Source organism: Pangasianodon hypophthalmus, chromosome 2 (assembly GCF_027358585.1).
Source record: "Pangasianodon hypophthalmus isolate fPanHyp1 chromosome 2, fPanHyp1.pri, whole genome shotgun sequence".
NCBI lineage: Eukaryota > Metazoa > Chordata > Actinopteri > Siluriformes > Pangasiidae > Pangasianodon > Pangasianodon hypophthalmus.
This window is the reverse complement of record NC_069711.1, coordinates 900,861-921,312: the sequence shown is the minus strand read 5'-3', so window position 1 is coordinate 921,312 and position 20,452 is coordinate 900,861. Positions and strand designations below refer to the sequence as shown.

The 20,452-nt window shown below is 37.9% G+C and overlaps 2 protein-coding genes across 3 annotated transcripts; both read right to left on the bottom strand.

Annotated features, from left to right (window-relative positions):
• Window positions 1-459: 459 nt before the first annotated feature.
• LOC113545878 (serine protease 27-like) lies at window positions 460-3,255 on the bottom strand. Its single transcript, XM_026945514.3, has 7 exons — window positions 3,139-3,255; window positions 2,106-2,126; window positions 1,813-1,984; window positions 1,440-1,708; window positions 1,166-1,311; window positions 850-1,025; window positions 460-735 (listed from the first exon to the last, which is right to left on the bottom strand). Exons 1-7 carry the CDS (start codon window positions 3,185-3,187, stop codon window positions 729-731), a joined length of 840 nt encoding a protein of 279 aa, XP_026801315.3. The 5' UTR covers window positions 3,188-3,255; the 3' UTR covers window positions 460-728.
• A 3,941-nt stretch (window positions 3,256-7,196) lies between these two features.
• LOC113545879 (serine protease 27) lies at window positions 7,197-14,974 on the bottom strand. 2 transcript variants are annotated; one of them, XM_053231602.1, is made up of 8 exons: window positions 14,908-14,974; window positions 10,075-14,353; window positions 9,769-9,789; window positions 9,493-9,664; window positions 9,127-9,395; window positions 7,830-7,969; window positions 7,502-7,677; window positions 7,197-7,408 (listed from the first exon to the last, which is right to left on the bottom strand). In XM_053231602.1, the coding sequence occupies exons 2-8, from the start codon at window positions 10,121-10,123 to the stop codon at window positions 7,366-7,368; spliced, it is 870 nt and encodes a 289-aa protein (XP_053087577.1). In that variant the 5' UTR covers window positions 10,124-14,353; window positions 14,908-14,974; the 3' UTR covers window positions 7,197-7,365. The 2 variants fall into 2 exon arrangements, with proteins under 2 accessions (XP_053087577.1, XP_034168780.2); XM_034312889.2 differs by lacking the exon at window positions 14,908-14,974 and having other exon boundaries at window positions 10,075-10,274; window positions 14,301-14,353.
• Window positions 14,975-20,452: the final 5,478 nt, after the last annotated feature.

Genomic DNA, 20,452 nt, shown 5'->3' with positions numbered 1-20,452 from the left:
ATGATAGGACAGCGCTTCACAATACAGATGGATAATGACCCAAAATGTACCATGAAAGCAAAAAATGGAATGTTTTAAATGGCCTGATAAAGCATCTCAGTGGAGGAAACTCAGCAGTTGGTGATGTCCAGTCATTGACTGCAAAGGATTTGCATCCGAGTATTAAAAATAATCCTTATATTTATAATTATGTTAGTTTGTCTAACTACTTTTGAGCCTGTTAAAAGGGAGGGACTCTGTAAAAAATGTCTGTTCTTTATTGCCCCTTTCCTAGACTTGAGCAGGGACACTGCTGATCCATATCCCTCATGTTATGGTTAGAGTTGGTTTGAAAGCAAATCTTTGTAGGTTTGTATCAATTTTTCAAGTGTTCACAAGTGTTAGGCAATGCATGAAAAGATGAGACAGCAACCAAGAGGCTCATGAAGGTAATTATTATTTAATTATATGTTAATTAAAATAGTTAATTAAGTTAGGACGATTACATTAATAATATGTAATCTTGTGTATGTGTAGCACCATACAAGATGATTATCACAATATTCATCATACAAAAAAAAAATACAATGGCTACTTATTAGATTGATGTCAGTAAAAAAATAAATAAATATACCTGTACAGTAAAATATATACATTACATTTCATGTAAAATAATAAAGGCTGTTATTAAATTAAAATGTTTCCATTCTTCCTGATCCATCAGAACTGACACCAGTCCTCCCACTGAGTTAGTACCTGGCAAGACACAAGAACACATTATGACCAAGATTTACTGAATAGCCATTAAAGCCAGTCAATGACTCATTGCCTGATTTTGTTGTATAAACTCATGACCAATTAATTTTATACCTGATAAATCCAGGAAGGTTCTGTTTGATGATGCTGGATATCCAGATCTGGTACTGGGACACCAGAGTATACACACCAGGTGATCTGTACTGACCACAGCCTCTACCCCAGCTAGTGATACCAGCCTGAATCCAGGCTGCACCCTGCTTAGTCACCATTGGACCTCCAGAATCCCCCTTTTAAAAGAGAAATAACTTTTGTTGTTTGTGATTGTTAAGGGCCATACACAATTCTATTATGTGTTCACACTAGAAGGATGAGCTAGGCTGTATTATTCGGATATTTGTTCATATTGTATGTGTGAGTCTGTGTGTACCTGGCAGGTGTCAGCGCCTCCTTGTAGATAACCAGCACAGATCATGTTTGAAGTAACGGATCCAAATCCCAGTAGCAAATCACAAAGATATGTATTGACAGTGGGCACCATTGCCTCCTGCAGCACACCAGGAGATGGCAGTTGTACTACACACAAACACAAACAAATACAAACATATCTTATAAAAGTAATAAATTATACTCCAGATTGGCTGCCAGAACCCACTTTTGTATACAAACCTAAGTTTGTGTGTGTGCCTGTGTATGTATTTTACCTCCAGAGGCAATGCTTCCCCAGCCTGAGATCCAGCAATTGGTGCCAACTGGAAAACTGCTGCCTTGACCTGCCAGACACACTGGTCTGATGTAGTTCGTGAAGGTGACGGAGGAGTTCAGACGTAGAAGGGCGATGTCATTGTTTTGGGTTGCGCTGTTATAGCTGGGGTGAAGGACTATCTGTGCAACACCTCTTGCAATTTGATTGGGATTAGAGCCACTTAGAGTCTTTTTCCCCAAATACACAGTCAGACCAGAAGTCTTAGTGCTGAAGGTGTAAAAAAAGAAATAAAAGCGTTTAGTCATTTGTTCAGTTTCGTCTAAGAGTAGAGTCAGTGCGGTGTTACGTGCAGAAATGTGTGTGAAATTAACCTGGAGAAACAGTGTGCTGCGGTCAGAACCCAGTCTTTGTTGATGAGGGATCCTCCACAGAAATGGCCGCCGTAATAAGCGGGGCTCTGTAAACTAACCTGCCATGGCCACACCCCATCTGAGGCACTCTGTCCACCCACAATACGGGTGTTAAAAGGTGCACGACCACATACTGAAAAAAGAGAAACATCAGTTACAATCCCACTGTCACCAGAATCTGACTGAGCAGAACAGAGGAAAATAAATGCCTTCAGAAAAGCCTGAGAGTGATTAAGATTAAGAGAAGTACCTACCATTAAGCTGGGAAAGGGAACCTGAAATGAGAGAATGAGTTGAGTTAAGCATAGTGAGGATTGAATACCAAAATTGCGCATATGACTATATAGACTTCAGACGTTAGTACACAGGAGCATCTCAGTTATGCTCGGTTCTGACCTTGGATTTAAGTCCAGTTTTCTTGCTCAATACCAGCTTGAGTGAGGAGCAGCATTTAATCAATTCAATTCAATTCATATCAATTCAACTGACATAGCACTTTTACTGATGGTGATTTAGTGATTGTCACAAAGCAGCTTTACAGAAATCTGGCTATATATATACATATACATTTAGATTTGTCCCTAATGAGCAAGCCAGAGGTGACGGTGGCAAGGAAAAGCTCCCGGAAACGATATGAAAAAGAAACCTTGAGAGGAAAGAGAATCCAGCGCCACTGACAGTTTGACGGAACCACAAAATCTCGTATTGAAATTTCTGTTTTTGGCTGTAAAAATTAATTATCATCCCTTTAAAGTTAGTGAAAAGCTTTTTTATCCACATGGAAGACATTAGAGACACATCTTACTCAGAGACATTATCTCAAGGACTATAAGAGATGAATGATCAGTCAGCGTATGCTTAAATTGATGTGCACATTTTCTTTATAGAAGTTTGCATTGAATTATGTAGAACATTTGCATTATTTTATTAATTTGACAACTCAAAATACAAAATAAAAGAGTGATAGCCTACATCCTGCACACACATTATGATTTCATTATCTTTATTAGATACCTTTTGGCTTCTTTAAATTGTGTGGACAATCGATTGTCATCGCATAATATAATAAAATAAAATGCAAAGCTACAGGATGCGCTAGATCAAGTGCTGTTTTATACGCTACTGAACAATAAAGGTGGAAACCATACGGTTAAATTACAGCTAATTTTCTGTGATTAATGTGATAATTACAACTATAACTATTCATGCAGCAACGTTTTTCTTGTGAACAGTTCTTATGTTCAGAAATATAGTAACTTTCATCAGTAATAATTGCAAAAGCCTTACCTTTTAAATATAAGGCCAGGGCCACAGCCACACACTGAAATCTCAGCATCTTTGCGTTCAGCCCTGTGTCTCTGTCTGTGTAAGTCAGCAGTTGTTCTTGTTCTCTCTCGACACTATCTTATATATTCCCAGCCTTTCCACAGCTAACAAAGGTATGACCTGTTACATCACTAGACTGCCCTCCTTTACTCAGGAAATAACATCTGTGTTACAGCACCACAGAAGTTCCAGTCTATACTCATAGCATGCAATTATCTTCATGACAAGAACTCCATGTATGTGACAGAAATTTTAAAAATGGTACTTCCTCAACTATAGCAGGGCAAATTCTGCGCCTTATTTCGAATGCGGTACAGCGTAGCACTATAGCTCTGCTGCTTTTTAGAAAATAAATAAAAAATTTGCAATACCCAAATCAAATCTTAAACAATTGAAATGGTAAATGATTATTCACAAAAAGCAATATTTTACCATTACTGAAAAAAAAAAACATCTGCAATGAACTGGTACTGCATATTGAATGTGCTTTTGGTAAATACTTTTAATCTTTTATATAATTTATTATCTTTTAATATTTTATTCTTTATGGGGATCCATCACTCATGAGAGCAAGTGGTGGTATTTCTGAGGGGACAGCATCCTGCAGAGGTCCTGGAACTACAGGGTGAAGGAGAGAGACATGGGTAGAGGGTGATGTATGGCCTAGGTGACACATTTATGCAACGGTGAATCTTAAAAGCCTGACATAGCGTGGACAGGAGTCTCAGGTGCAGGCCTTTTGTGACCACACTCTCTCTTGTTCTGTTTTCTGGGCCCTTTCTGCGGCGGCGATCGGCCTGTATCTTTAGTTTTAAGACCTCTTGCCCAAATATTTAGAGCTTACCGTATACTGCTCTATTCAAATTCACTCATCAGACAGCATGCCTTTAAACAATGTTCTAAGAACTATGTCTGTTGGACTCTGGCCCAAGGTGTGGCTGATGATGACACATAACATTACCATCAATAGGTGGGGAGAGTTCAGACTCGAAATGTGATCTTAAGCCCGCAATGGGAAACAATGTATTCCACGAAACTGAATTGGAGAAATGCATTCAGGGAAGACCTGGAAGAGGAATCAGACAAGCATTAGAGAACTGACCAGAACCACTATGGTATGATATCACAGGAAGACTGATATCACTGAATGATATTACTGAAAGGTGTGTCTGTGGCCTTTGGGCTACTGGTAAGAGTTCTAGGTTGCCAGCAGGTCATGGGAGTCATGGTATTTCTATACATCGGCACGTAGACTAGGACTCCAATAATGTCTGACAGAGTATTAGAGTAAATATATCTGACAGTCATTTAAAGTAATCATCAAATTCTCACTATCGAGTGTCACTCAGAATAGGATGGGTTCCCTTTGAAGCTGGATCCTTACAAGGTTTCTTCCTCATTCCGTCTCAGGGAGGTTTTCAGTGCCACCGTTGCCTCAGGTGTGCTAAAAAGGGACGCAGACAAAAATAGTTCTTGCTTTTGGTACCTTGTTGTCTGGATTTTCCCGTGGGTGCACAAACAAGCCCCAGTTAGTCAAAAATGCAGCAGCCAGAGTTCTTAGTAGGACCTGAAAGTTTCAGCGATGTTGTTTACACACTCATGTTCATGAACCCAAGGCTCCTTTTCTGGCTATCTATGATTTTTGACATCAGTCCATCCGTGTGTCCATATATCTACACATCTGTTCAAGATGCTTAAATGATGGTAAGCAGTAGTCTAGTCTGCAATAATCAGACATACAATCCCCTCTGAAAGCCAATTCTTTTTTTTGTTTGTTTTTGCTATACCCTGAAGACATTTGGGTTTGAGATCAAATGATGAATATGAGATGATAGATCAGAAATTCAGCTTTCATTTTCTGATATTTACATCTAGATGTGTTAAACAACTTAGAACATGGCACCTTTAGTTTGAACCCACCCATTTTTCAAGTGATCAAAAATATTGGAACTGACAGGTGTTTCCTGTTGTTCAGGTGTTTAAACAATTAATAGCTCTGAATGTTTACTCTGGGATTGAGGCCTTGGTTTCTCCTGTGGAGACTGCATTTGTTGTTAAAAAGGATAAACCAATGTGAAAAACAGAGAGCTGTCTATGTGAGAAAAAGAAAGCCATTTTGAATCTGAGAAAAGAGGGACAATTAAAGAGGGAAAAGAAAGGCCAAAGAGAGGAGAAAGAATGGATCTGCTCATGATCCAAAATATACGAGTTCAACAGTCAAGCATGGTGGAGGTAGTGTCATGGCTTGGGCTCACATGGCTGCTCCTGGAACAGACTCACTCATCTTTATTGATGATGGAACTCATAATGGTAGCAGCAGAATGAGTTCAGAAGTCTACAGAAACATTCTGTCTGCTAATTTACAGAGAAATGCATCCACCTGATCATCCGCATCCTTTTATTTATTGTCAAATATCTTCTATTACACATTTAATGTTAGGAATAAATGCATAATAGGAGTTAATAGAAATATTGGGGGAGATATCAGGATCAACTGAACTCATAAAAATGATAGAACACTAGTCCCAAAAATAATTTGTGGAGCTGTAACTTAAAACAAAAGATTGCCTGATGTCCCATTCACTAACATGGGAATGGGTGGGGTTAAAAATTGTACTCCAGTCAGTCAATAGAGGACATGATGACATCATGTCTAACCATCCATTTAAATATGCCATTTGGTTTTACCTTCACAACAGGTAAATCAGACAGTTCATAGTAGAACTACAAACCCAATCTATGTCCCTGGTTTCAAGCTGTTCCACGCCAAAAGTAGAACCTGCAACTGTCAAAGACGTATGACAAAGTCAATTAGACAATTAGGCTTTGGAGAATCATTTATACAACAGATTAGGGTTCTTTACTTCACCTATGGCCTGTGGAGTTAATACTAACTGACTTATATCACAAAGTTTCAGATTGTGCATATGTGCCCATTCTCCCTGTTTAAATTTTACATTTTTATTGAACTTAGCTGCAATTATTCGCCAAAATATACAGTACTGTGCAAAAGTCTTAGGCACCCTATTTTTTTAGTACAAACTTTGTTATAGATGTTTATTTTCTGACTTCTCCATTACTGATTCAGTACAAAAACATTTTAGATTCCAAACATTAGTTTTCCAGCACAAAATGAAATGTTCCAGAAAAATGTTTGTATGTCAGTAAAGAAAGCAGCAGATTCCATAAGAGACACTTTTCAGATAAAAACATAATGAAGGCTGCTGGGTTTCGCTGCAGAAATAAGAAGCGAGTCTACAGTCAAAGTCTCCAGAAGAACTGTGGCTGCTTCTGCAAGATGCTCAGTAACACTTCCAGCTCATTTCCTTATAAAACTGCACACACTGCACCTCAGATACTGCTTTATTTTTTAAAAAATGCGAAGGATCGTCACACCAAATACTGACTTTGTTTCATTTATTACTGTTTACTGCTCTTTATAGGATTTTTTTAATGTAGAAACATTTAATTATTTTTGAAGACATCTTCGCTCTACAGCATTTCTTTACATGTGCCTAAGACTTTTGCACAGAACCGTATACGTCAACAGAATTCTGATATCTAACATACAACATAAAATCGGCCTATATGCAGATATTTTATTCTTCCTAAGCCTGACAATCGCATGCCTGCTGCCCGACTTTGCACCTGACCCCCACCCTTCATCTTGCAAGTGGTGAGTCCTCAGGACTCCACGTTGCCATTTTGGGCTGAGCCACACCTGGTTACTCAGTCACCATGTGCTTGCCTGTGGACACCTGCCCAAGGCCTGGCTCCAAGGAATGCTCTTTGTCTGATCTCAGATCTGTTCACCAAAGGTGGCACTACTGGGAGCATTAAGCTCTAGGTGGTACACATACCCTTTCACCATGAAAAGGTCTCAATCCACAAAGGAAGTCATACTTTTATTGCAATAAAAAGCTTTAGTAATGTATCTGCTTGAGGCAAAATGTAATTTATTCCAAATTGTTCACAAATAGTCCACAACTGAAAGAAAGACTCAGCAACTGAGACATTCATTCATGTGTCTGCAATTTAATTATGATACTAAACAACACTGTTTACAACACTGCTTCAAAATAACAGCTATATATCAAAAGTATTATCTTCAACTCCAGTAAAAAAATATATATAGACATGTGTAGTAAATAATTAAATAATAAATACAGTTGTTAAATTAAAATGTTTTCATCCATCAGTACTGCCGCCGGTCGTCCCACTGCGCTGGTACCTGCCAAGACACAAGAACACATTATGACCAAGATTTAGTGGATTGCTGACGTGAATTTGTTATGTATATATTCATGACTAAATAATGTTATACCTGACAAATCCGGGAAGGTTCTGTTTGATGATGCTGGATATCCAGATCTGATACTGGGACACCAGAGTATACACACCGGGTGAGCTGTGCTGATCACAGCCCTTACCCCAGCTAGTGATACCAGCCTGAATCCAAGCTGCACCCAGCTTAGTCACCATCGGACCACCAAAGTCCCCCTTTCAAAAGAGAAAATAAATTTTGTCTTAATCTCAGTGTTTTGTAGACGTGATGCAAAGTACCATACAATTCTATTATGCGTTCACACTAGAAGGTTGATCTAGGTTATATTATTCAGATATATGTTCATATTTCATGATGCTGGGTATACCTGACAGGTGTCCGGGCCTCCATCTAGATAACCGGCACAGATCATGTTTGTGGTCATGGATCCAGGATTCAATAGATAATCACAAACATATGCATTAGCAATGGGCACCATTGCCTCCTGCAGCACACCAGGCGAAGGCACTACACACAAACGATCACACATAAACATCACTATGTATTAAAAAGGTACTAGATTATACTCATATTTCAGTGTGTATGCATTTCTGTATAGTTACAATGGCCTAATGGAACCTACTTCTGACTTCCCAGACCCGAAACTTAGTTTCTGAGTCAGTTGCACCAGTTTGACTGTAAGTCTGGGATTAACGTTGGTCCTAAACCATGCCTTGAGAGGACTTAGTTTAAACTAGAGCAGTGTATAATACTGCACCATAGACATTTAAGGTGCTTCACAACCAGTAATATATAAAGTTATCATAGATAAAAATGTTTTCAATGTCAAAACGCAAGTATTAATGTACATCTTTTTTCATTAATTCATTCTTCTTCAGTACTGCTTTATTCTGGTCAGGGCCATGCAATGCATATCCTGGGTGCATGGTCAGAGATTTCACTCAAGATGGGACACCAGTCCATCACAGGATACCATGCACACACATTTACACAGTCATTTACACCTAGGGGCAATTTAGAGCAGCCAAGCGAACTACCTACATGATTTTGAACTGCAGGAGGAAACTGCAGGACCCAGAGTAAACCCACACAAACACTGCACAGAGAACACGAGAAACTCTGAACAGACAATAACCAGAGGTCAGGATTGAACCGGGGACCCTGGAGGTGTGAGGCAGCAATGCTGCCATCTGCGTTACTGTGCATCCCATATATTTTTTTTTTTTTTAGGGTAATTATATATCCAGTTTAAACTTAATCTGCATTTGAATACACTGAATGATGATGTAGCTTAGCAGGACTTATCTTCAGCTGATTCAACTGGCTGCTAGACCACAGAAAGCAACTATTTGCAATATTCAAGCTCGGCAGCCTTGGAGGAGACTGGCCAGATAGAGGAATGCCTGGCAATCTGTTCTGATATACAGTTGATCCAGCTCAAGACTTGTTAAATTTATGATTTAGTGGTCAGCTCGTTAAGGTCTGGAGGCTGTCTGAGTATTCTCTAAACACTTCCTAATTCAAACACTCGAACAAGAGAAATCCAGTATGTTTTCTCTCAGATGCTCGTGGTCAGTTGCCTATGAGTTTTAGTGTTACTCTAAAGAGAACACACTCATTGTACTTCTTGTGCATGGAGCGATGGATTTGTATATGCATTTTACCTGTAGAGTTAATGTTTCCCCAGCCTGTGATCCAGCTTATGGTGTCATCAGGAAAATTGCTGCCTTGTCCAGCCAAGCATACTGGTCTGATGTAGTCTGAGAAGTTGACAGAAGCGTGCAGACGCACAAGCGCGATGTCATTGTTTTTGGTTGTGCTGTTGTAGTTGGGGTGCAGGATCACCTGTTTAGCATGTCTGGTAATCTGATTGGGATTGAAGCCATTGAAAGTCTGTTTCCCCAAATACACAGTCACAGCAGAATTACTTTTCCTAAAAGAAAGAAAGAAAGACGTTTAGTCATTTCTTCAGTTATCTCTCTGAGTGGCGTCCGTACAGTGTTACGCGCAGAAATGTGTGTGATGTTAACCTGGTGAAACACTGGGCTGCTGTCAGAACCCAGTCTTTGCTGATGAGGGATCCTCCACAGAAATGGCCGCCGTCTTTACCAGGCCTCTGTAAACTAACCTGCCATGGCCATGCCCCTTCTGAAGCATTCTGCCCACCCATAATACGGCTGTTAAAAGGTGCACGACCACATACTGAAAAAAGGAGAAACTCTATTACAGATGTGTATCTTTATTTTTTAATGATTGAGCAGAACAGAACAAAATAAATGTGACTTAAGATTAAGGTAAGTACGTACCATTGAGTTGGGAGAGCGAACCTGTAGTGTGAAAAGATCACATAGAATATGCGTTACAAAATGTTATGCTGACTCTGATATAAAAGTTATTGTAAATTACAATGTTTACATGCAATGTCACGATAAGATCCATAACTATTAAACAATGTCTATTCTTATTAGTAGGACACAAAGGTGTCATATTTTGCTGGCGAAATGTTTTTATATTCTGATTTCCTATACCCTGATCTCCTTTATTCAAGCAAACAAACACAAATAAATATAAAAACATTTATCAGCTAAGAGTGATAATTGCAAATACCTTACCTTTTAAATACAAGACCAAGGCCATGACCACACACTGAAATCTCAGCATGTTTGCATTCAGCCCTCTGTCTCTGTCTGTGTAAGTCAGAAGGTGTACTTGTTCTCCTTTGACACACTGTTGTATCTACCCAGTCTTCCCACAGTGCTATTTGTCAGACCTGCTACATCACTGGAATGTCCTCCTCAGTTATGGAAATAACCTACAACCGCATTTCCAGTTTAAGCACATAGCATGCAATTATCTTCACTTGCTACAGTTTGCTTGACAAAACAAAACAAGCAGGAAATACATGTAATGGGATTAAAAAAAAGCACCTGAACTGTAACGGGGCAAAATTCAACACCTACTGTTGAATGCAATAGAGTGTAGCATTATAGATTGATTTTATTTGTATAATGCCTTTAACAATAGACATCACTGCAGAAATCCAGATGTAAATTTTGATTATAATGAACGAGCCAGAGATGACAGAGGTGAAGAAAATTCCATGAGACAACAAAAGGAAGAAATTTTTGAGACAAACCTTAAGAGGACCTTAAAAGGGAACCCTTCCTCTTTTGGGTGATGTACTGGGATAAATCATTACACTATACAGGTGTAGAAGAGTAAAGACAAACGGTACTAAGCGTGTTGAAAGGATGTATGAATGAGTCCTGGGATGAGCACAGGACAGTCTTACCGACTACAGCAGCAGTTTCAGTACAAATCTAAAGTATCTGGCTAAGATTATCCAGTGATGTAAGGGGGACTCTTGGGCATAAACTGGTTTTGGGGAGGGAAATCTTTAGGTGCTCATGTGGGACCTTCTAGAGCAGCAGAAGGTGAGTCACAACTGCAGAAGCTCCAAGTGGAAGTAAAGCATCAGGATAAATCAGGCAATCCGGAAGTCAAGAGGACCCAGAACAGTAGAAGTGTGTAAGGTTCAGACATCTGCATCACATCAGCAGGCCTTGCCACTATGGAGGCTTCTAACTGCCATAGGAACCTCAACCACAGAGATGTACTACAAAACCCCAGAGATTTCTGGTCTGCTGAGTTAAGGTGCTCCTCAACATGCTCCTTCCATCGCTCAGCAATATCCTCAGTAGATTGGTTAGAGTAGAGTAGAGACTCTCGACACTCCTACACTTGCTTGTCAGAGCTTGTGCATGGCCTTTTGTTTTTGCAGTTGCTTTTTTTCCTCCTACACCTCTTAATTTAATCACAAAAGCCCCAATCTCTGACCTCTGACCAGTAAGGTGGCACTACTAGGACCACTAGTTCATAGCATGATGTTCACTGAAGTACATAAATAATGAAAAGAATAAAGAAAAGAAATAAACAAATAATGAAACGAAAAGGGCCATGAACTGATACCTGGGGAACACCTTGAGTAGCAGATATTTGTGGAAATTGTGGAAAAAATGATGTCTGTTAGTACGATAAGATTTGAACCAGACAAGAGCTAAACCTGTAACCCCAATACCTGAGAGAATGGAAATGAGTGCATCATGATTTATTATATTAAAAGCAGCACTGACATCAAAAATGAAATGAATGGTGATGGCAGTAGAGTCAGAGGAGAGACGAAGACTATTTAAGACACATAAAAGTGCAGTCTCAGTATTGTTCAGTGTTTGAAAGCCATTATTATTATTTGTAACTGTGAGGCTATAACCATTCCAACACTTTAGCCAGGAAAGGTAGATTAGAAATAGGTCGATAGGCGGACTACTGAGTGTTGTCACATTAAAAAAACAGAGATTGTACGTTCGAACTCAACGATGCCTTCGCTATCTTTAGCCAGGAGTCCCAGAGAGCTGGTCTTGGTCTCTAGATGGGAATGATGACATACTCTATCTCCTTTGTCAATGAGTTCAACACTAACCAATCATGGGCATCTTAGGGCAGTTAGCGTTTTTCTCCAAGTGTGTTCTTCTGGCCAGCAAAGTTGCATGTGCAGCAGTTTGAAAAGATGTAGAGGTATGCTTTACATCGCTGTTGGTAGAGGTCACGTGATAGGGGATAGCTAGCTAGCTAGCTAGTGGGTGGGATTTGGCAAATGAATAAAAAAATATGAGTTAATAGTTTTCCAGTAAAGCAGGGCCATGATAAGCATTACAGACCAAATGACTGAAAAAATCATGCTGATCTTATTTCGATGATTTGCACTGAATGGAGTCAGACAGGTTTGTGTCGTTCTGCTGATAACAATCAAAATTATTGCAACCACTTCCTGGTTACATCACATTACAATCACATCACATTTATTGATCTGGCTGATAAGTTTATGCAAATATTCTGTTAAGTTGAGACAGAATATAATCCCCAACATTCACAGTGTTATTTTTCAGACCTGTTCCTTCATTATTTTATTAAATAACCTCTGTCTTGCTGCATCTATTAGTGTATCAATTACTGCATTTCCAGGTTATACACATGTATGTATGGTACGTAATTATCTGCTGGAATTTCAGGTCAGGAGCTCTCACCACCAGGATAGGAATGAAAATAAGTCTTTAAAAATGTATAGTTATGATCCTGTCAAAAAGAAATTCCTGGAGATAGAATTTCACCCCTGTCATAGGCATGTTCTGTTTATAATAATAATAATAATAATAATAATAACTGCTCTCTTAAATAATTGATGACAAACTGTGTATTTATGCCATCTTTATCTCTCTGTGCAGCTGCTGTTGTTCTGACCATAAAATCCTTCATATAATAATATTTCTCTGAACTCTACAGGCACATTTAAATGTTGGTCAAGAGGAAGTGTGTACAAAAATTATTCTAACAAATGAATCATAGGAAATGCTACAGCTGCTAATTCTTCTGCCCTTCGTCCTCACCAACTCAGTCCTAAACTTTCATATCAAGTGGCTCAAACAAATTCTTGCAAATACTGTAATTGTGACACCAAGCAGCCCCGCTTTCATTATTTTAGATAACTTACTTACCAGATTATGTGTACTGTAAATAGTTGTCAGGGCTCGAAACACAGAAGTAAAAACCCCAAAACACAAAATACAAATGCTCAAACAATTAAATTAAAGAATGTACAAATGACTCAGAATGAATATGCACTAGAGAAGACACACTAGCGAATAACGAGACTGGGGTCACCAGATCTGATCCTTCACAAGTCATCTGATCCTTCCTTCATAACTCCATGAGTGTTAAAGCTGCACTCTGTGGTGGTGATCTGCTCCACTCTCCTAACTTTAATCTCCTTATGTGTTGCACACCAGAGGACTGGGGCCGATTTGTCCTGGGTGGTGGACGTGGAGGGCTGCTTGGTGTTAAACATTAGTTGGGAGCTCTCAGTGTGGAAGTCTAAATACCACTGAGAAGGAGGTTCTTGCCGACAAGCGGGTGGTCTTCACTCCGTGGTACTACCTACTGAGGCGCCCAGTCACACCGGGCAGCTCCCTGGTCTGCGTTGAGGGTTCTGTGGCTGGTGGTTTAGTGGGAATCTGCAGCAGGAAGGTGGTGTATGGAGATTAGCTGATTTGTAGGGCACGTCTAACATCTATCTTCCTTGCTACGTATATTAAAGAGCTGTGTGTGTGTCTTTCTCTAGCAGTGAGCTGAGCAGGTGTGTGTGTGTGTGTGTGTGTGTGAACGTGAGTCTGTCGAAGCAGAAGCAACCAATTAAACCTGCCAAGATTCATGCTATTTACTTTCTTCTTTTTTTTTTTTTTTTTTGCCCACTAACATGCCACAACAGACACGTGCCCAAAATAAAGAAAGCTCACGTGAGATCTCAGCCTAATACACGTTATTTTTGTATTGAATACTGATACAGATACTCAGCTTTTGAACATAAAATGTGAAAGTGCATGTGTGTTATTGATGGCAGTTCATGATAAAAACAGCTTTGGTCATGAGCATTTAAAATTGTGGAGTTTGTATAGATCTTCATTCACAAACAGTCTGCAACGGGATTGTGTGAGTCTCTGATAGTTGTAAACCATATGAATGGGTCATATATGCATCTCCAAAACCTTGCCAGAACTTTGCACACTAACCCTAACGTGTCCAGTTCTTTGTCCATATCTGCAGTCACCCAGACTCTCGCTCTTCCTTGATACCAGTAACGATATGAAATACAAATGTTTTTGTTATGTTTAATAGCAGAAAACTTTGTGACCAAAAACCCTTTTAGAGCCGAAAGCGACCTTTTTGCGGACTCCAATCTGTTGAAATTAGGATTATGCAGAATGTTTGAAGTGATAAAACTTACAAATGATGACTTTCAGTGCATGAACTTCTCACCAAAGTAGTTTCTCACCTCCGCTGAAACAACAGAGCAAACAAACTACATTTCCTACGTGACTCACAATCAGTGTATGGTCAGGGTTGCCAGATAATCACTTCCTCGATATAAACCATTAACTGTGCATTCCCCAACTAACATGCTTTATTTCTTTATCAGTAAATTTTCTATGCAAAGTTCATAGTTTTATTTCTTAACTATTTCATTTTCAAGGTGGAGCTTAGCAGGCTCCCAAATGGTTACAAGCAAGACATTTTGACCATGTTTTGTTATTCGGTCTCTACATCAATCATATATATATATGGACATATAGAATTGTGGAGTTTGTGTAGTTCTTCATTCACAAACTTTAATAAAATTCCATCTATCAAGTCTGTGCATTCATGATAGAGCTTTTACTACGTTTGGATTGAGATTGATTTTTTTTCTGCGGCGAGGCAAAAAACAACAACAACAACAACAATAACCTTGGCCTCAACCCTTTTGAAAAGCATTAAACCTAATATTTGATTTAAAAACTATAATATTGGTATTATCAGCATTACAGACCAAATGACTGAAAAATCACACTAACCTTCTGATGATTTGCACTGAATGGAATCAGACAGGTTTGTGTCTTTCTCAAAAATATTGCAGCCACTTCCTGATTACTCATCACCAGTTACGTCACATTTATTTATTTAGCCGACCTGATATTTTTCAAACCTGTTCCTTCACCACAAAGTCCTTGTTATTCATTATTTTCATAAATAACTTTTGGATTTCTTCATCAGTTACTGCACCAGTTACTGCATTTCCAGTCTAAACACATGGTATATAATTATCTGCTGGAATTTCAGGTCATGAGCGCTCACAAGGTAAACACCAGGGTAGGAAAGGAAATGTCTGATATATTATTAGTGATTATAATCCTGTCAAAAAGAAATGGGAGATATTTCATTCCTGTCATGGACATTTCCTGTTCATAATAATAATAATAATAATAATAATAATAATAATAATAATAATTGTTGTTGTTTTTGTTATTAATACACTGTTCATTAGAACCTTAGCACATTCTATTATTTTTATAACCTTTATAAATTTTATACCAACAGAACACATTGGGTCCAAGCTGACATTATTTATAGGCTTATTATTCATAAATTCATCCATTTTCATAAAAGTGGGTTGTGATTTCCATCGTTCTAACTAAAATTTTAAAAATAACAAACCCCCTTGCTTTGCTTCATGGATCTCCGGACTCCATTTTGAGAACCACTGCTGTAAATAATCAACAAACGGAAGAAACCAGCACTACTTACAAGCTAATCAATGGACTGCAACAGTTAATTTAGCAATAGATAACTTATTTTGCACACTGTTTCATATGAAATGATCAAATTTAAAGAATTTTAGTAAGGAGTAACAACAGATATGACTTCAAACTCACACTATTGAAACTCACACATCATGCAAAATGCCTGTAAGCTTACATAAGGTATTTATATATAAATATAAATTCCACATAAGGATTAAAAAACACAGGGAAAATAAATGACTACAAGCCTTGTTAAAAAAAAAAAAAGAAAGAAGTAAAACTCGGTTACATGCCATGCCGTGTTTATAGGTGTATTTTAATACAGTACAGTACAATACAGTACACAGAACAATGTTTAGAAAAACTGATTAATTGAAATATCTAAAACTGTGATCACGAACTGCTTTTTTTCATATTGCTTTAGTGTAAGATGTATTATCATGGCTTTTATTGTAAGCAGAAGAATGTCACTCCACTGGTTAAATGATGTTTCTGTAGGATGTAATTATGAGATGATGCAATACAGCTTGTTGTACATATAGATTTGTTTAATTAATTGAGTAATGAATTAATTAGCTAAACCTAATTGTTTGGGATAATTGAAACATTTGCGGTGTACATGTTTATTACATGTATAATAATAATGATAATAATAATAATAATAATAATAATAATAAGGGGATAATAGCAGTAGGAAGCTCTTGTTTCATATTCGCTGGCAGATATAAGCGCAGGGAAAAGTGTGTGAGTGCGACATTTTTAATAAAATGAAATATCAGCTGAATGTCTGAAGAGTGAAGTCTGTAAACTGCTTGAAGATTTCAGGAGCAGAGCTGAACTGTCTATCCACAAATGACATAACCTTGGTAGGTTACATAACGTGAAGTAACTTAAGCCTGTAAATTACGAGGGTAATCATTTTGACATCACTTCTTGTGCGGTTCACACCTCCGAGCCGTGAGGGAAAGTCAGTTTTGGCATGTTAATAATTACTGGAATACGTGAACAAGCTCTGCAGCCATGAGTACATGATTGACCTTTTAGTACCGGGAGCTAAAACAAAACAAAAACCTGTTCGCTAAACGTTTGTATTCAATCATCAAAGCGAATACACGCCTGCAAGCATATTCATTAAATTTGGAGACACTAAAAACAGTACTAAATGTTCTCTTTTCAACTTGGGCCATATTCAGTGTTGAGTTAAGAGTGTGTAGTGACTTTCACGGACGACATCACAGCCGTGTGCCTGGTTACTACAGACAGCGCTTTCATTAAAACGTACAGTACACGCATGCATACGCAAACAGTCCTGTGCATTTATGAATATATATGTACTGTACACACACTTACTGTTGAGATACTCAGGGTTTGATGGCAGGAAGCAGTGAGTTAGTGGAAAAAAGTGGAAAAAAATAAACACTCTCTCTTCCTCTTGTTCCACTTTATTTATAGAGTGTTTATAACACATTAATAAGCATTGTATAAATCTTTTATAAACCAGTGCTGATGAAATTCTTGAAATTCTCACGTAAAACTTGTAAGATAACAGCTTTTACGTCACGACAGAATATAATTACAATATATATTTATAATCAACCCATAATATTAAGTGATACACATGTAATATAATATAATATATAAGTAATAAAACACTGTGCTGCTGCTTTAGTGAAATACTGAGTGATGGTTCCTCTCATGCCACAATGATTACAATTTTTATTTATTAAAGAGCAACATGTCCGTCTTTATTATCCATTTATAGTTATATTTAATGTTGTAGAATGTCCTCTGTCCTGAAAACGTAAAGTTTCATCTTTACCTCTGTTACGAAGTGCTGACACTGGAGACTCCTTCCATAATGCCTAAATAAATGTCTCATTAAATAAAACTTCACCATGTCAAAGATGACACACATTTTTAAAGATTTGTTCATGTGCAGCGTCCATCTTACATGTCCCTGTGATTTGCAGCTGCACTACTGTCAGAGCTGCTGTTTTAGAAAATTAATCAACACCTTCTGACCAATCAGAGTCCAGTATAAAACCTTTTGTCATCTCATGGGTTTTGGCTTGAGTCTAACCAAAAATCCTCCAGTGCTTCTTTATAAAAACATGTACGCAGTGATTATATTTTCATTCATTTCTAAGCCTTTTACAAGTCAGTGTTGTTGAGTTCTGCATTGTGATTGGTCAGTAGGTGTTGATTAATTTTCTATAACAGCAGCTCTGACAGTAGCTGCAGATCACAGGTTTATATTAATGTGCGCGTTCGAATACATTATCGCTTCTATAGTAACAGCTCATTCACAGGAGTGTGTGCGGCAGACGCTCCACACAAACAGATTAGAAAATGTGATAAAAATTGTTGATATGGTGAAGTTTTCGGTAAGGAAAATTTATTTAACATTTATGGAAGGAGTCTCCAGTGTCAGCACTTCGTAACAGGTGAAATTCTAACTTTAAGGCTGTACTCTATCAGAAATGCCACCAGGGGGTGATATAAGCAAACAGGAATAATCTGTGGTCTTTAGTGTTTCTCTGTTGTCACTACACAAAACAGGATTATAATCTGATTTCAAAACCTACAAATATATTTAATCATATTTAATTTTTGTGAATTATCAGTACAGCTTCCCATTCTATATAATTTATGTTCAGATTTATACATTTATAGAGCAGTGGATTCCAATGGCAGATGAATCCATTCACTGATAATTATCTTTTAGGAAGTCTTCACACAACAACCTGCAATCACTCCCATAAACAATGAGAATTATACAGCGATAAATTAACTTCATATACAGTTCTGTGCAAAAGTCTTAGGCATGTGCAAAGAAATGCTGTAGAGTAAAGACGCCTTCAGAAATAATGAAATTAAACATTTCTACATATAAAAAAAATCCTATGAAGAGCAGTAAACAGTAATAAATGAAACAAAGTCAATATTTGTTGTGACGATCCTTCACTTTAAATAAATAAAGCAGTATGTGAGGTGCAGTGTGTGCAGTTTTATAAGGAAATGAGCTGGAAGTGTTACTGAGCATCTTGCAGAAGCAGCCACAGTTCTTCTGGAGACTTTGACTGTCGACTCGCTTCTTATTTCTGCAGCGAAACCCAGCAGTCTTCATTATGTTTTTATCTGAAAAGTGTCTCTTATGGAATCTGCTGCTTTCTTTACTGACATACAAACATTTTTCTGTAACGTTTCATTTTGTTTCTGGAAAACTAATGTTTGGAATCTAAAATGTTTTTGTACTGAATCAATAATGTAGAAGTCAGAAAATAAACATCTATAACAAAGTTTGTACTAAAAAATAAACAGGGTGCCAAGACTTTTGCACAGTACTGTACATACCTAGACAATAATCGAATGTGTGACTACACGAGAACATTTCAATGAGCCGTTGAGTTGATCTTGAGTAAAAAGTCTACCTGAAGACAGGAAGTCAGCATTCGACTGCTGGGTTTTTGGGGGTATTTTCATTTACAATTACAGTATATACAGTTTCTAAAATCTCCCCTAAGCATTCAAGCAACAAATGATCAAACCACGTATAAATGCTTAACTGTATTATATAGCGACACTGATCACACCCAGACCGGTATGAGCACATGTTTATGAGGATTTACTTAACATGCAAAAGGAAAAAGAACAAAGGTGAAGCACGAACCGCATGCAATGTGATTTCAGTACATTAACCAAGAGATCACTGTACAAGGAAGTAAGAAACTAAACAATAATGACACATGCTAAAGGAAGAGCTTTTCATTAAAATTAGATTCAAGGTAATTTTTTTAAAAAAAGGAGGATAGTTTTGGTTGAATTTTTAGTTTAATTATCTGTTACGCTAAGTACACACCACTTTACTGCACTAGATTTTAAAAAGAAAGCTTTAAGGGAATAAACATGAAATATATCCTTTAATGTTATGAAAAAAGTATTCAATGCAATCTTTTTTTTTTTTTTGCTAATAGTAGTACATGTGTAATTACACCCTAACACTGGAGACTCCTTCCATAAATATTAAATAAATGTCTCCTTACACCTTACAGAAAACTTCACCATATCAATGAGTACACACATTTGTGATTTGCAGAACTACAGAACTACTGTCAGAGCTGCTCTTACAGAAAATGAATCAACACATTCTGACCAATCAGAATGCAGAATTAAACAGCGGTGTGGTATAAAGGCAATATAATATAGGAATGCTAAGATGTAGTTATAGTAGGTTGGATGGGGAACGTGTGAGGCAAGTGTTCAGAGAGAGGAGCTGTTCTTGCTTTTCAGCATTACTCCTTTCATCATGAATTCACAAACATGTTAATCATTCCTCTGTTTGATTGAGTTCAAGTTCAAGTTCACCATCACTGCTTGCTGAGCTCCACAGACATCTCCTATCTCAGCTTACTGACAAAAGAAACGCATGGAAATAGGCATGAGTTAACCACACATAACCACCTCAATAACCGCTCCTTCTCCTTCCAAAGCCAATGCTCAGCCATGCCTTTGCTGCCGCATGGGATAAATACAAGCAAGATTCGCAACTAGAGTCTCTTTAAAACCCAAAATTTGTGAAAGGATGGCGTGACATAGAGGCAGACAGCGAGACCTGAGCTGGACTCTGTGTGTGTGTGTGTGTGTGAGACTGTGATATAGAAAGTGCTGAAAAGTACTCGCAGACAAAAACAAAAGGAAATAAAGAGCACTTTTATATTGTGCCAAGTCTGCCTCTTGTTTCCTCGCAACCCACGCGATTGTCACACACATTAATCACATAAGGCTTCCACTCTTATTATTCAGCAGCACAAAAAATAGC